Source organism: Melozone crissalis, unplaced genomic scaffold (genome assembly GCF_028551555.1).
Source record: "Melozone crissalis strain CALT ecotype California unplaced genomic scaffold, PUWL_Pcris_2 ptg000016l_1, whole genome shotgun sequence".
NCBI lineage: Eukaryota > Metazoa > Chordata > Aves > Passeriformes > Passerellidae > Melozone > Melozone crissalis.
In genome coordinates, this window is record NW_026535794.1 from 37,674,363 (window position 1) to 37,690,299 (window position 15,937).

Consider the following 15,937-nt stretch of genomic DNA (forward strand, 5'->3'; position numbering starts at 1 on the left):
GGACAGTTTGATTTCTCCCATTGTAACACTCCACCAAACATGGAAGGAGTTAAAAAGAAAATTGAAATTGTGTCATGCAGTGCAAAATGTACATAATTTCTGCATTTTTTTTTTTGCTTGTTTTGTGGTTGGCTTCTTTTGTTTGTTTGTTTGCTGGGGGGGGGGGGGAGGCAACAGCATGTAGTTGTTGTGTTTTATTTTATTGCACTCCTCCAATTTAATTAAAAACCACCAATGAAGGTGTGGTGTTCATGATCCCTGCAAAGATGATGGTCATTATTTTTCAGGCCTCATTTAGGCACAAGATCTACAGGGGATTTATCAGAGCTCTGCAGATGTCCCAGAAAATAGGGCTTCAAGGAGTGGATGTGCTACTTCAAATACTTTTCCTTCCTTCCCTCAAAACTGTTTTGATCTTACATTAAGTTTTTGCAGAGGTGAAGTCATACTTTATTTTCTAATGAAAAGCAGATGAGTGACATTAAAAAAAAAGGAAGAAAGGAAAAAGCTGAAGATAGTCAAAGAAAGGATTGAACGAGCAAAATGCTGTGGAACATTTAAAACAACTCAGCAATTTAAGCCACTGAGGAATGCACATTGCATATTCACTGCAAAATACTTGCACTGTTAACGTCTACAATAAATGCTAAGTTTTAAAGAGGACCTTTTTAGGTTCTGTTTTGCATTGGTTAACAGAACATTAATGCTGATTCTGGTATTTTATTGAGATTAACCAAAAAAACCCCACCCTAGTGGTTGGTTGGTTAAGGTCTCAAGAATAATTTGAACAATACCAATTAACAGCTGTTGCAAAAAGATCTGGAGAGGAAATACCAGCAAGAGGAGAAAAAGATTTGTCATCGAGCATGCTGGTTTTGTTCTTCTGTGGGTGGGTTGATATTTATTTTTGTCAGTTTAACTGAGCTGTTATCACGATTCGTGCATCTGTTTGCATCTTTGCTGTTAATTATGGTGTGGCACTAAAGTTTGCATAGTTACTCACTGTTTATGGTTTTTTGGCTTGATAGTAAACATTGTTTGGTGAGCTTCTGTGACATACTGCTTCCACTCAGAGAAAAAAAAATCTCGAAAAGCTTGTGCCTATTTTTAGGAAGGAGTTCTGGATATGCTTCGTTGTGGCATGATTTAAGGCAATAAATAATAAGCATGGTGATATGTCAGTAATTTACAGTGCTGAACATTTGTCCAGACAGCTGCATGGGAAGGGTCAAATCTTACTTCCCTAAAACAATATTCAATCTTTTTTTTTGTTTGACAACTCCTTCAAAATTGCTTCTTGCGTTTTCTTTGTCAATAATCTCATTTTCAGACTTTTTTTTGTTGACAGTTTCTGTAGCCTTATGTTAAATGCAAAAACTTTCATGGGAACATTGCCTTTCTCACAAAACAAATGTGCACAGTTTATTTGGCATTGGTTTTGCATTGGAAGCTAGTTGAAAATTAGGGGTTTGTGTCATCTCCCAGGTGTCCAGAGTCCTTGCAGTCTGTGCTTCACAGGTATCCCCCAGTCTCTGATCCCTCAAGTCCATTTAGCTTGGAGGGCCTGTAGGGCTGGATGAAAACACAACTGGCTCAATGCCTGTGAAAGTGCAAGTGACGGCTTCTGCCATAAAATTACACTTCAGTTCTCTGCCAATCACATTACTCACAGAAAACACGATAGGAAAAGAACATAAACTTCACCATAAATGTTCTCAGATTGCATTTTATGAGACTTAGAAAAAAAATTTGTTTTCATCTTCCCCTCATTTCATCCTGAAGCCTCGCTGATCTCACTTTATAAATGCACGGGTTGGCAGGCGGTCTGCACCCACTCAGGGAGTTTGGAGAGCCAGGAGGTTCAGGCCATGCAGGCTGTCCCTTTTTCAAGGGAAATAATGCAGAGATGGTTTTGCTGGGCACTTGCAGGTGGATTTCTGAGTCACCCCGGTGCCTGCAGAAAATGCTGCTCACTGGCCTTGGTGCCAGCCAGACTGCCCTGGGACAGGCCGTGGCACCCAGGGCCAGGAGCCCAGCTGGGTAAATGCTTAAGCCTCAGAGATGGTAAAAACATCATGTGGTGCTCAGCATACTGCAGGCAGCAGTTTTCTTGGTTCTCAGGTTACTGAATATTGAAATGAGTTTAAAAGAACAATTTACCAGCCATTTACAAAGCTGTCAGTGCTAGGAGCTGTCAAGCTGTGATCCTTTCTGCTTCTCCTTCGTTCTTCTTCCTTCGGTAGGATGGGATTTGGAAACTTAAAAGGAAAATGAAATAGGTTCCTGAAATAGATCACACTAAATGCATGCAGAATCAGTTTTGAAAAATGATACATTAGTGCTGCATATATTACCATCACAATTTTTCCTACTAAGATTGTTTCAGCCATAAATATTATGCAGCAATTGGCATACTTTCCTCACTGAGGTCTCGGCAGTGCAATTTCGTGAGTATCTTTTTACAACCCGGTGCACAGATATCTCTGAAGAGTAGAAAAGCAGGCTTTCTTTCCAATTAGATCTTCAAATAGGAGTACTAATGATGTTAGAATAACCAAGATCTTTTGGATGTGCAGAAGAAAATCCCCCCTGTGAAGCTGCTCTTTAGATAACTGGAATTGGTACTTTGATCTTCTGAATGATTTGAGACACGATTACCAAAGTCACAACCTCTCCCTTCATGGTCTTCCCTTTTAGCTGCATTCTCTTGCTGGTTGTTTCACACTCAGTGAGTGTAAGTAAACTTCCTAGGGAAAGCAGCAGGTTGCAGTGGAAGTGTCACTGTCTTTGGCATCTGTTGCTTCAGGAGCCAAGCATTCCTTGCCTTAAACAGCCCTCTCCAATAGTGCATTTATTGCTTGGCTATTTCAGCATTGGTTAGCCCTGCCTTTGTTGACATGGGCTTGGTTTCAGCTGTGTGAGATTCCTTGGTGCCAGCGCAGCTGATGGGGCAGTGACAAACGTGCTGCCTGTTGGGTGACCCGTTTATGTTTAAATAATTAAATCTGTCTCGGTAGCAGTGATAAAAATGAGAGCAAGCTCCTGGTACTAAGCGATTTCAGCTTTTATTATAAGAAAAATAAAGGTTTAAAGCATGGGGGCCCGAGGGCCGAGCAGGAGCGGTCCCGTCGAGGATGCTGCAGCGCCGGCGCTGGGTCTTCTTTTCAGCAGCGATGTCCCCGATGTCCCAGGTAGAGCAACAGACGTTCACTGGGTCAGATGCCCCTTTTTATCCTGTTTTTTGTCCCTTTGGATTGGTTTCTGTTTGGATCCTTCATTTGCATGAAGATTTAAGGCGCTTGAGAGGCCCATTACAGTTCTGTCCAGGCTGGCTCGTTTCGCTTGGGGGTGGTGCACTTTCCTTCGGTATACGATGGTACATTGAGTACCCTATTTCTTAAAAGTACCCTTTTAACCCCTTTTACAGTATAATAACCAAACGAACAGAACATGCTAATGATCTATCAACGATTTTACAGCAGTTTCTAAACTATTTTTAACAGCAGGATCTGCAAATGTTGGTTTACTAGTAAATATTCGAATACATTTTTCAGTAGAGTGAGGGCTGTCTGTAAAGGAGCTAGGCAGGGTTGGTTATGTATGCTGTGTTAATTGCTCTGTTTGAGACAATATTCTGTTTCTGATAATTTCCAGAAAAGAAGGAAATAAGTAATGTGGGAGATAAAAATGCTAATGAAACAACAGCAAAACTCCCCGAGTCCCCTCTTCTCATCCTCCCCCTCCAAAAAAAAAAAAAAAAAAAAAAAGATTATTCCTTTTGAAATAACACAGTTCCAGCAAGTTCCTATGTTCTGTGGCGTTGATTGATATCCCTTTGCTTTGATTTCAGGCCGAGGAGTCCTGTAAATGCAATGGCTGGAAGAACCCGAACCCGCCTCCCACGCCGCCGCGAGCCGAGCTGCAGCAGGCAGCGGTGAGCCTGGCCGAGCCCTGCCGCAGCTGCAGCCACGCGCTGGGTGAGCTTCTGCTTCTTCTTCTTCTTCCTCCTCCTCCTCCTCCTCTTCCCGCGCTCCGGGCACCTGAGCCCCAACATTTCACGTCAAGGCCTAGAAATGGGAGTTACGATTAGGCGTAAATGTCAATAGCTTCGATTGGAATATGTTCGATATTTTAATAATATGGTTAATGTGGAAATAATCCTAAAATTAGTTTTAAAGAAATACAGCTAAGTTGCAACTCCTAACCTTCAAAAGTTGTTGAAGTGCAAAAGCACCATTAAGCTACCCGCCACAATTTTAATACTTTGTGTTACATATGCCTTAACCTTACACAGCTCTATCTGCCTTTGTTACAAGGTGAATGACTCTCTCCTGTAGGCTGTATTATGTTTCCTTACTTTAGAACAAAGTATAAAATATTCTTTAGCATCACTAAAACAGGTAATCCTACCTGCAAAAAAAACTGTGTCTTTTCTGAGTCACAGAAAATAAAACTAGGTTTGTACATCTTAGGATGGTCTGAGTTGTTGTGCAGACAGCTTGCATGTCTTGGAAGCAACTGCTCAAAATCCATTGTTAAATGCTGTTGCGGTTTTTGATTTTGTTTTTCAGACTTAGAATAAATAACAATTTGTTACCCACAGAGCCTGAAAAGCAGTGCTGAATCACTGTATTATTATTTTAAGAATTTATACTTATCCAAAATAAAAGCTGATGGCTGTTTCTGCATATATCAGAATCACAGTTTGATTTGGGAGGGACCTTTTAATGATCATGTAGTCCAGCCACCCTGGAGTCAGCAGGGATACTTTCTGTTAGATCACATTGCTCTGAGCCCCAGCCAGCTCTAATTTGGATGTTTCCAGGGATGGGGCATCCATCACCTCTCTGGGCAACTTGTTCTGGTATTCCACGATCCTCAAAGTAAAAAAACCCTTTTTCTGAAATCTAATTTGAACCAGTCTAAAGCCACCACCCCTTGTGCTGTCACTACATGTCCTTGGAAAAGACCCCCTTTGGTTTTCTTGGGGCCACCTCTGGGTCCTGGAAGGCTGCCTTAAGATCTCCCTGGAGCCTTCTCCAGTCTGAACAACCCCACACTCTCAGCCTGACTTCATAGGAGAGGTGCTCGAGCTCTCAGATCACCTTCATTGCCCTCCTCTCAACTTGCTCCATCATAGATCCTCGTCCTTCTTAACAAATACTGAATAAAAATTCAGCTAAAATAAAATTCAGAACTAATTTAAAAGAAGCACTTAATATTTAATTTTTGTTGCTGCCCAAAACTTAGGGCAATAAAAAAAAAAAGAGAAATTTAAAACCTTCACAATAGATATTTTATTATTTTACTTTAGAAAAAGATATTGTGCTTTGAATTGAATACTTTTTCTTTTTTTGCATGGGATTTATTTCTATTTCTTCCCTCCTCTTTTTATGGTCTCATTACATGTCATTTATTTCTAGGCTTTTCAGCAGGATTTTTTCCTGGAATTCCAAATCTCTGGGTTTGCTTTCAGGAGAAGATTAACAAATGCATAGTATCACAGAAAATTCAGTCACTTTAGCCAAGTTAGTTTCAATTTTTCATCACACAGCTTCTCTGTGCTGCTTCTGTTTGTGCAATTAGGGTGGCTTATGTTACCTGTCCCTTTCAATCCTGGCCTTTGAAGAAAGAGCTATTTCTTTCTTTTTTTTTTTAACTTGCAAGATGTGCCTGTCAGTTCTCTGTTGTCCAGCAGAACTTATGGATGCTTTGTATTTTGTAGAAAAACTCAGCTCTTCTAAAAGCTAGGCCTGGTTTTGGTCTATTAAATAGTATTAAATAATTCTTTAGGCAGGGAACCAGAGAAAACCAGAACTGTAAAACCAGCAAAAGTATTCTATGAGGAAACTGTATTTTTATTTACTGTTTTTTTAAGAAAAACTGACTGCAGCTAATGAGGAAGATGTTTAATTTAAAATAACTCAAATTAGTTGCTCTGTGCTTCCTCATACTACTGGAAAAATATGTCTTTCAGCTGTGTTTTCCTAGATAATTTTCCTATTCATCTCTTCTAAATTAGTGTGTTTCTGCTGAATACCTTTAAAACCAGATTTACCACAAGGTGTGTGGGTTTCACATTAGCTGTGCTGCTTTTCCTTTTCAGAAAGCCATTGAAGTAGCAATACAGATATGTACTGCTTAAAGCTGTACCTGATGTAAAAATGGAGGATTTTTTTTCCTTTTTTCTTTTCTGAATTTATTTATTTCATCTAGAGGTGAATTCAATCCTACGTACTATCTTTCTTGAGATGTCTCTTTTTGAGGATGTTGTTTTATCTTCAAGCCAGTGCAGCTTTTGGTGCATAAATCTATTTGATTGTGTGTATTATTGTCTACTTATCTACAACATAATAGATTCATCCTTTTGGTGCTCAGCCCCACAGTTTGGCTCAATGTGGTTGTTTTAATGAATATTTCTTTTATTTGGGTGATATATTTTCTGACACTGTGGCTGGATTAGATGCTGGGACAAGTCACTGTCCACCAGCCACAAGACCAGGTGTTGCATGGTCAGAGACTCTTTTCTATTTTATTATTTCTCCTGTGTTGCAGGGTGCATTTTTAAATTGGTAAATGCTGTCAGTCTTGAATCACTTTTAAAACTAGATGATTAATGTGCTAATACACCTTATAGGCATTCAGTCTCTTTTTTTTTTTCTCCCATCACTGTCTTTGGTTCCTGCTGTTGTTGGTTTCTCTGGGTCTGGATTGAAGGCACTTGAGACAGTAGTTCATGTTTGGACTCAGCTGTTTATTATTTCTTATCAGTAAAACAATCTCACCGCTGTGAGTTCGGCAGCTTTTCATTAAAAGGCACAAAATGGCCAACAATCTCTTGTTCCAAGGTCTTTTAAGACTAAACTGACACCTAGATTACTTTCCCTTTTAACCCAATAACTGATCCCACAGAGCCCACCATGCAGACTTTTCTGCCCAAATACAAAATGCCACCCAAACCCACGAAGAAGAAGGAAGAGGAAGCATGAAGAAGAAACCCAGGACAATACCCTGTGCCCTCCATCTTTCTTCCATCCGCTACATACTAAAAATCACAAAACCTAAATTTCTCACCAAGTGATACACCTACACTGCTCTCTATAATCTATTTCACACTTTTGTGCGTTCTAGTCTATCTTGAAGTCCAGGAAACTTTCTCCATGAATGAGGGTCAAAGTCAGTGCTCCCCTGGGGATCAGGGCACCCCAGAGCAGACAGAGAAATATTCCCACTGCCCTGGGTTTCCACGTGCTGTGCACCTTCACACAGCATATTTGGGTATTTCTTGGTTGTAGTGTTTTGAGATAGGCTGGACACATTCCTTGTTAATCTGTGTTTTCACTGTTCCTAATTTGTGCACTCCAGTGCTTCCTTCCTGAAGTTGCAGGTCTTCCTGTCACTGAGCCTGCTTCTTTCTGCTTGCTTTTCTGTGCATGCCCTAGCAACCGATACATGAGATATTTAATTTTTTTATCAGGCAGAGCAGCAACTGAGGAAGGGCATACCAGTTGGGCAGGGCATGTGATTGGGACTTGTAACTCTAGTCAAGAGTGATGCAGTATTTGATGTCGGTGTACCAAAGCTTTAATTTTAATAAACTACTTACTAACAGCCACAGAGTTTGGGAATGGGCAGTGAACATCTGAGTAAAGATAGTTTGTTGGCCTGGAGTATAAACATTGGTGTCCCTTTGGCAAACACATGCTGGTAATACACTTAACTTTTAGATTTACAGAATAGGTAATAATTCTCTAGTTTAATAAAATGTTTAAACACCACTAAGTAGTCAAGGTTCAGTATTGTTATGGAAACTGCATAGAAATGTCTTCTTATGCTGATGTTTTATTCATTTGTTGAAGGCAAGGTTTCTTTGGTATGTTATCAGTTTCTAATGCAAAGCTCCTCTAGAAGGATATTTATTACTTGCAAATGATCAAGACAGACTGCTGGGGTTATTAACCCTTCATACCTGTCTTAAAGACAGAAGTTAAATGATTTTTTTTTATTTTTTTATTCTGCCCAGAATATTTATCCTCAAAGGAAGCTGATGATGGCCATGTGCCTGAGACACTATATTATAAATTTTCATTTAAGTGGAAACAGTTGCTGTCATATTTTTAAGGTTCTGCATTGCAGTGTACTTTGTACTTGAAGCCAAATAAAAGTATTGAATTTAAACGTTTTGGTATCACACTAAACTTCTCAAAACAAACCATCTTTGCTGCATGGCAAATAAATGCGATCGTTTTCAAGTCAAGTGTTATTTTTCCTCACCAGCTCCCCAACTAAAGAGTCAGATTTCTATTGAAAAAATATGTTAATCTTAAGAAGTAAATATAGATAAAATTTATTAAAATATAAAAAGCTAATATACCTGAAACTAAAAGTATTTTTCTCTTTCTTTGTAAGGATATTTTCTCGTACTTTCAGAGGAAAGGATAAGCATACTATCTACATTGGCCTGGAGTCAGCTAAAATCATTGCTTTTTGTAATGCAAATATCTTCTTTCTGGGAGTTGACTTTTTGTTTTACACTGCCTTCCTTCTTCCCGGGGCCAATTCTTCAAACGAGCTCGAAATGAATGTCCCATTTTACAGGGAAAACCTCAAGCTTTTGAACATTACAGATGTGGAACTGTATTTACCTTTGGAGATGATAAAAGGGAGTTTGTCACTTGGAAATGAACAAATGAGCACGTACAGTCTGCAAAATCTCTGTTAATATAGTGTGCACAAAGCACAGTTTGATCTTACATGATATGAAAGCAAGGGACTTAGCCAATAATGCCCAGTTTAAAACAAAAAGGCATATTTTTGGAACTGGGTTTTTTTCATTCTTACTGAAATAAGGTGCTGGTTACATCTGGATTACATAATTTATGGAAATTCTGGATTTATTTTCTTAAGTCAAGAAACCTTGTCTCAAATGCATAGCTCTAGGACAAAAATGTATGTAGTTAGTTATATAGTGCAACATATTCATACAAGCAGGACTTGTGTAGTCAGCCTTAAGTGTTAACAGATGATGTGATTCCAAGCAGCTGCCATTCCTCTGCTGTGGAAGTTGCCTCCCCTGGTCAACCTTTACAAACTGCTGTGATGTGACACAGGTTTCAGGTACCTCTGATAAGATGTGTTCTGTTTAAGTGGGTTATTACAGGGTCAATGCCTTTACAGTTAAGGCTTAGGTGGAGATCTCTTGGGGTACAGTTGTGCTATGGGTCCTCTCAGTAGCCTTTTACAAGTTTGGGTTTTTATTTTGTTTAGCTGCTCATGTTTCTCACCTGGAGAATGTGTCTGAAGAAGAAATGAACAGGCTCCTGGGGATTGTATTGGATGTGGAATATCTGTTCACCTGTGTCCACAAAGAAGAAGATGCAGACACCAAGCAAGTTTATTTCTACCTGTTCAAAGTAAGCTGAACTTGTGGGGTATCTTCTCAGATTTTTCACTTTCTCACATATAAGCCAATTTCATTGCTATTCAGGCATGCATTGACTTTATCTGCTGAGACAGTTTTTCTCTAGGATGATTCCCTACTGAGTAACTGTGGGCTGGATGTTCTGGTTCTTGCAATGTACTGATTCTTACTCCAAAAAGCCATCCAGATGTTGAGGAATTGACCCTGAGTCCCATGTATAAACTGCAGCCTCCTTCCCTGACACACCAGGAAGAGTCAGTAGACATGAATGGTAACTTGGCTGCCTGCATTTCCTCAGAGGAGCCTCTTGTGTGCATTTCAGAGAAGGTGATTTCACAGGGAAGTTTAGTAATTACAAATTCAGGTGATTAAACAAGCAGATATATATATATGTATATATAGCCAGGAGAATTCCAACACTGCTCACAGTGTGTTGTGCCCTTGTGACTTCCATTGACTCTCTGTATGAAAATACACTAACTTTTAAAAATTTGTGTGTTTGTAACAGCTTTTGAGGAAGTGCATTTTGCAGATGGGAAAACCTGTAGTAGAAGGATCTTTGGAAAGTCCCCCATTTGAGAAACCTAGCATTGAACAGGTAAAGAGTCAAAATGTGGGTTTTGTTGGTGTGTGGTGGGTTTTTTTGTTGTTGTTTTTTTACGTATTTTAAAATCTTATTTTGGTAGGGGCTTGGAGGCTTTGCTTGTTTTGAGATTATTTTTGTGGTTTGTTTTTCTTTTTGTAAATGTAAGCACTGGTTTTGAAAACATGGCATTTTTTAAGCACTTTGCAGATGTTTCTGTGTTCTGCTCAGGACCAAATAGGGGGCTATAGGAGATTGCTCTTGGTTCTCCTTTTAGTGTTTGTACAATAGTTACATTATTTGTATTCTATTTCTCGTCATTGGTCTTAGGCTTTAATGAAAGTGACTTTTTTTTGTGGGTTTAGAGAATTAACTTGAAATGCTACTTTTGTGTGGGCAGTTCTAATCTTTCTTTGTTTCAAGTGATGAAAAATGCTGTTGAAGTTTTGAAATCCAATATTAAAATGAAGCTTGCCTTCTGTATATCAAGAAAAATGTTACAGTCCAATTCAGTGAGATCATAGCCTTCTCTTTCAAAGGGTACACAGGAAAAAAACAAAGCTGAAACCAAAGAATAATTGAGGCTTTTGTGACTCTCCGTAGATAAAGAACATATGACAAATTCAGTTTTTGGTTAAGCAAGCTCCTAAGAATGCACTCCTGGCAGAGAAGTGGGCCCATGAACTCCAGTGAGACTCCGGTGCAGAGGCTCACACACCTCGCTGAAACAGGAGCTCCATGTTTTCCCATCCCTGGATGAATGGGTGTTCTGTTGTTAAGCAGGATAATTTAAATGTGAAGACTGTTACTTGTAGCAATTATTTCTTTGCCGCTCTCACTTATCATGTAGGAAGATCAAACCACTTTATTGCAGAATTTCTGAGAAGTCTTCACTCTAATTTCTCCTTTAGTTTGACTATAAACAAAAAATGTGTATGTAATCCCCCATGGCTCCTAATCCTTAAAATACACTATTAAAAAGGTTTTGTACAATGCAATTTTTTGTCAATTTCTTCATAATGTTCAAGTTGCTTAAGAAAATAAAGCATAGAGATTAAAGGATAGTTCTTGTTACATCTTACTTTGAAATAATTTTCGCTATTAAAAAGACCAATATTTTCAATTCTGTTTTTGGCAGCTCAGCCACTCAATCAAACAAAATTATTTGCTAAGCCCCGATATTATAAGGGATTTATAAAATATATGTGTTGCAGCACTTTTAGTCACCCATTTTAATCGTGTTCAGTAGATTTTTCTTCAAACTGGACAGTGTCCAAAGTGCAATGAGGAGACATGATTGTGAGGTATTAAGACTTCTTGAAGAAATAATGTGGTTTGTAGACCTAAACTTAAGTAGAAGTCCATAAGCCCTAATCTATTATTGAAAAGCAGCTGGTGAGTTTTGAGGGTGATAGTTGATTTATGTTTGGATTAAAGCCTACCAGAGTTTTCTCTGTTTGCTGACTTTGAGAAGGAAGGAAAAAAGGAATTTCTTCTTTTCCTTCCCATCAGCTGCTGAGAGCAGGTTGAAAATACCTGGATGTACCTCCTGCTGTCTACACAGGTACCAGCCTGTGGCATCTGCATGAGTAGCTGAGCAAGGAGCTCATGGTCTCCAATATTTCTTTTCTTTCCCATGCAATGCAAGCTCATGATAAACATAAAGTGAGGAATGTTTGAGGATGCTTCTGTAAAATTTATGGCTAAATTATTAAACAGTTTTTTTTAAATTTTTTTTTACTTTTTAAGGGTGTGAATAATTTTGTGCAGTACAAATTTAGCCACTTACCCTCGAAGGAAAGGCAAACAATAGTGGAACTGGCTAAAATGTTTCTGAACCGCATTAACTACTGGCACCTGGAGACACCTTCTCAGCGAAGACTGAGATCACCCAATGATGATATTGCGGGGTATAAAGTGAATTATACCAGGTAATGCTGCTTCTGCTTGTTGGGAGACTTCCTTACAAACAGGGCATGTAAAAACTTCAGGAGTACATCAGTATCTTTATGCCATAGATGGACCTTGTGAATTCTTGCAGCCATGGATTTAACTTGACGACCTAAGGGTTTTAATGAGACTGTATCAGTTTCACATGCATCCTTGGGTCTTGAGAGATATGCTCTTATCTCTAGAGCCTCTTACTCTACTTGGAGAGTAGAGGCTGGAACACTTGGAGAGAGTGTCCCAAGTGTTCCCATACTCCAAGAATGGGGAGTAGAGGCTAGAACACTTGTATCTAACAATGCCTCTGCAAGGTTTGTATTTGTCAAGTGCTCTTGGTCTTAATATTTGAACCTCATGAAAGTTCCCTATTTATTATTCAACTTAAAAAAAAAGACAGAAGATAACATTTAGCATTGTAAAGCATCACTGTTTGAAACCAAATCACAGAGGAGTTGAAAAATCAAACTAATTTTGCAAGTGCTTGAACACTAAATGGGGAACAGATATTACTAGGTTCCTTAACATTACAGTTCTTGTTATGACCATTTAATGCATTGTTAGAATTTAAAGGAATAACTGAGTCGTTGGAGGATGAAGAGCTAGGATAAAAAAACCTGTCTCTATTTATTTTCTTTTTCTCACAGGACTAGTGCAGTGCCTTTTTCAGTGAGCAGTTCAGTGAGGGCAGTTCAGGGTCCTGCAGGTCAGGCAGCAGGTAGTTAACCTCTGTCAGCACGCTGTTCTCAGGAACGCCCCGGACATCTCTGCTGGCCCAGGGTGAGCACCACCTTCTGGCTGCTTTCCTGGCCTTTCCTCTCACACACCTCCTCTCCATGGGGGAGAGCAGCAGCAAACATGGTGTGAGTTGAGACTCTGGCTGGTGACAGAGCAGACTGCGCTGTGTCTGACTCAGATGTGCTGTCACCATAAAGGACACTTGTAATTCATGGTGCTCCTAAGACCACGTTTGGTGGGTGTTTGACCTCCACTTGTCTGTGATAAGTGGGGTCAGCCAGGGGTGGTAGGAATTAAATATTATTAGGAATTGATAGATAATTGGTTCTGGTTGGTGGTTTTTTGTTGTTAATTATTTTGTCACTTGTGTTTTCTCAAACTATCCTGCCCACAGTCCCTAAGGTCCCCCCACGACCCAAAGTGCTCTTCCCACCAAATCTCACTTGTCATTGTGAGTTCTCTCCTCTGTGTTGTCCAAGGCACTGCTCAGGGTGCTCCTGGGCACCGTGGGCACACCTGAATTTTTTGCAGTTCTAATTTCATTTGAGAACCTGAGGATTTGAATGAAACTTCATCAGAGTTTCACATGCATTCTTGTGTTTTGAGAGCTGTGCTTTATCAGCCAAGAACAGGGAGTAGAAGTCTGTGAACAGCTCTATCTCACAAGTCTTTTGCAACACATGTTTGCAAAGATTAAGGCACAAGAGTTTGGGAGAACATTTCGAGAACAGGCTGTACTTTGGGTCTGGATGAGGAAATGTGTGCAAGATCCAGCATAGTATGTTTGCATCCAATTCCTAATATTTTCCTTTCATTGCTGGAGCTTTCAGAGTGGTTGTGGTCTGATTCTGCTAAAGCTCCAGATTCCAATGACTGTTCACTTACACAGATATCAAAATCTTGTTTATAGAATTAACAGATATTGTGATGTACATAGGCAGTGTACTCCTGAGTTATCTCTTTGGTACCATAATCTCTTTTCCTAGAAGGGAAACATGACATGCTGTAATTTTCCTCAATGCAAAGTTTATTACGGATGGAGATACTGGTAATGAAAGAGTAACAAGGCAGGGTATGATGGGAAGAAGCCAACTGGTGGAAGACCAGGGCAGGAATCCAGTTGGATTGGGATGGAGCTAGTTAAAAGTGTCACCCATTTGGTCTCTATGTGGGTAAAGGTAAAAGTTTAGAGGATAAAACAGGCTGTGCTGAGGGTCTTTGGAGTCAGAGGCAGGAGATGTGTGAGGCTGAATGGATGAGCTGTGGAGAGAATCCCTGACATACCCATGAATTGTCTGTAATCTATGATTATTCTCTGGAACAAGACTACTTTGTGTAAACTCAACTGCGGAGAAAAATAATATATGGAAACTTAAAAGTACTTGGTTGTCATTTCTGTAAAAAACTGGGCAATATAAATGCTGCTTAACTCTGTCCAGCCTTGTAGTGGAACTGATTTATACACTCATATAGCTCTCAGCTGCATTATAAATTATGTGGGTAGTGGTTTTATTGCATTAAGTCCTATGTTAGGTGGTGATAAGTATCTGGCTTTTTTCCTCTTTACAGGTGGCTTTGTTACTGCAATGTCCCTCAGTTTTGTGACAGTCTACCTCGGTATGAAACCACCCAGGTGTTTGGTAGGACATTGCTTCGCTCTGTTTTTACTGTAATGAGACGACAACTGCTGGAGCAGGCCAGGCAGGAAAAGGACAAGCTTCCTCAAGAAAAACGAACACTAATCCTCACTCATTTTCCAAAGTAAGGGGTCACAGTGTGCCTGCATTCAAAGTTAACCAGCAACTTCATTGTGGAAAGGGAGAAATTACCTGCAGCTTTAAATAATTTATCTTTTTATTCAGTAGCAACTAGATACTGCAGCTTTCTTTACTGCCATAACTTAGATTAGTGTATTTTATATAGAAAATTGCTTGCTTTGTTTTGTCCTAGGGTTTACTTTATGAGAGTAAAAACATGAATATATATTGAATATATATGGATATATATATATGAATATTTATAAAAATATGAATAAAAGGATTATTGGTATTGCTGAGGGATTGTACTGTTTGCCTGTTAGCAGGTATTGTAGGTCAATTACTTTCTTTTTCTGTAGTCCTTGGAAAGAGTGGACCTCCAGAAACATGCTTACATCTGCTTTGGTGATGGAGCATTAAAAAGGGGCAGTGTTGTACAGAGTTTATAAGAATTTCAGTTTAATTTAACATTGTAATAGTGAACAAAGTAGTCACCCCACCCCCAGAAGAGATGGGGTGATTAGAGAGGAGTAAGTATAAAACTGCATCATTGAATCCTAAACTGGTAAATTTCACACTGGGTATCTTTTCCAGTACTGGAATGTTGATGACAATCTCTCACAATAAAACAGCAATAATTACCTGTAGCGGTATTGAAACTAGCTCAACTTCGATAGTTATTAATTTCAAACACTTTTACTGGTGATAAAGAGGGGTAGTGATGATGACAGGATCATTCATTGTAATGAATTCCTGTTAAAATAGTGTATCACTTTAAATATATCCTTATTTTACAAGGGTAGGTTTGTTCTCCAAGTCATACTTTAAAAGCCTGTCCCTCCTAACAACAAATGAACTGAACCTACAGAAGACTGGTGGCACTGATGCTATCTATGCAAGCTACTGTGTTGGGCCAGAAGATGGGTTAGAGCGCAGGGGAATGAAAAACAAAATGAACTTTCCTAAGCTGAGTAGAGCCAGGATTTGTTGCTCCTCCTATAATTAATAATTTATTTTACCACTTTGAAGAATGCACACTGCCTTTGGGGTAGAGCGGATACAGGCCCTGAAACAGATATAGAAAAGGATCTGACACCCCATTGATGCAAGGAGCAGACTTGTGGAGGAAGCAGGTGTGCATGTGCCCCTGATTCCACTGCCTTTTAAAGCCTTTTGCAGTAATTTAGAAAGCATTATTATTCACTGCAATTCCTTTTGATATTCTGCTGGGGGAAAAAAAGACCAATACTGTTTGCAGATGATCTGTGGGAATATGAATAACATTTTAAATCTTTCATGGGCTGCACTTATCTGAAGCATTTGTCTTTCCTCTGGCGCTGTTCTGAGTGAGCCCTGCAGAGGACCTGTGTCTCAGAGGATGGAGCCTGGCATTGGCACAGGGCTCTCCTCTGCCCTGGGTCTCCTTTTGGGCAAAAGGAGCACCCAGGGGTTGTGTCTGTGCATGCCTAGGAAGGAGTTGCTAAAGGGGCTGAA

General features: G+C 39.5%; 1 protein-coding gene across 1 annotated transcript in view; it reads left to right on the forward strand.

Annotated features, from left to right (window-relative positions):
- KAT2B (lysine acetyltransferase 2B) overlaps positions 1–15,937 on the forward strand; it is a 40,458-nt gene that overhangs the window by 5,167 nt on the left and 19,354 nt on the right. The window contains exons 2-6 of the mRNA XM_054273903.1: positions 3,851–3,977; positions 9,268–9,413; positions 9,930–10,019; positions 11,754–11,935; positions 14,256–14,447. Of these exons, the coding sequence (XP_054129878.1) occupies positions 3,851–3,977; positions 9,268–9,413; positions 9,930–10,019; positions 11,754–11,935; positions 14,256–14,447 (737 nt within the window). The remainder of the gene's footprint in view (positions 1–3,850; positions 3,978–9,267; positions 9,414–9,929; positions 10,020–11,753; positions 11,936–14,255; positions 14,448–15,937) is intronic.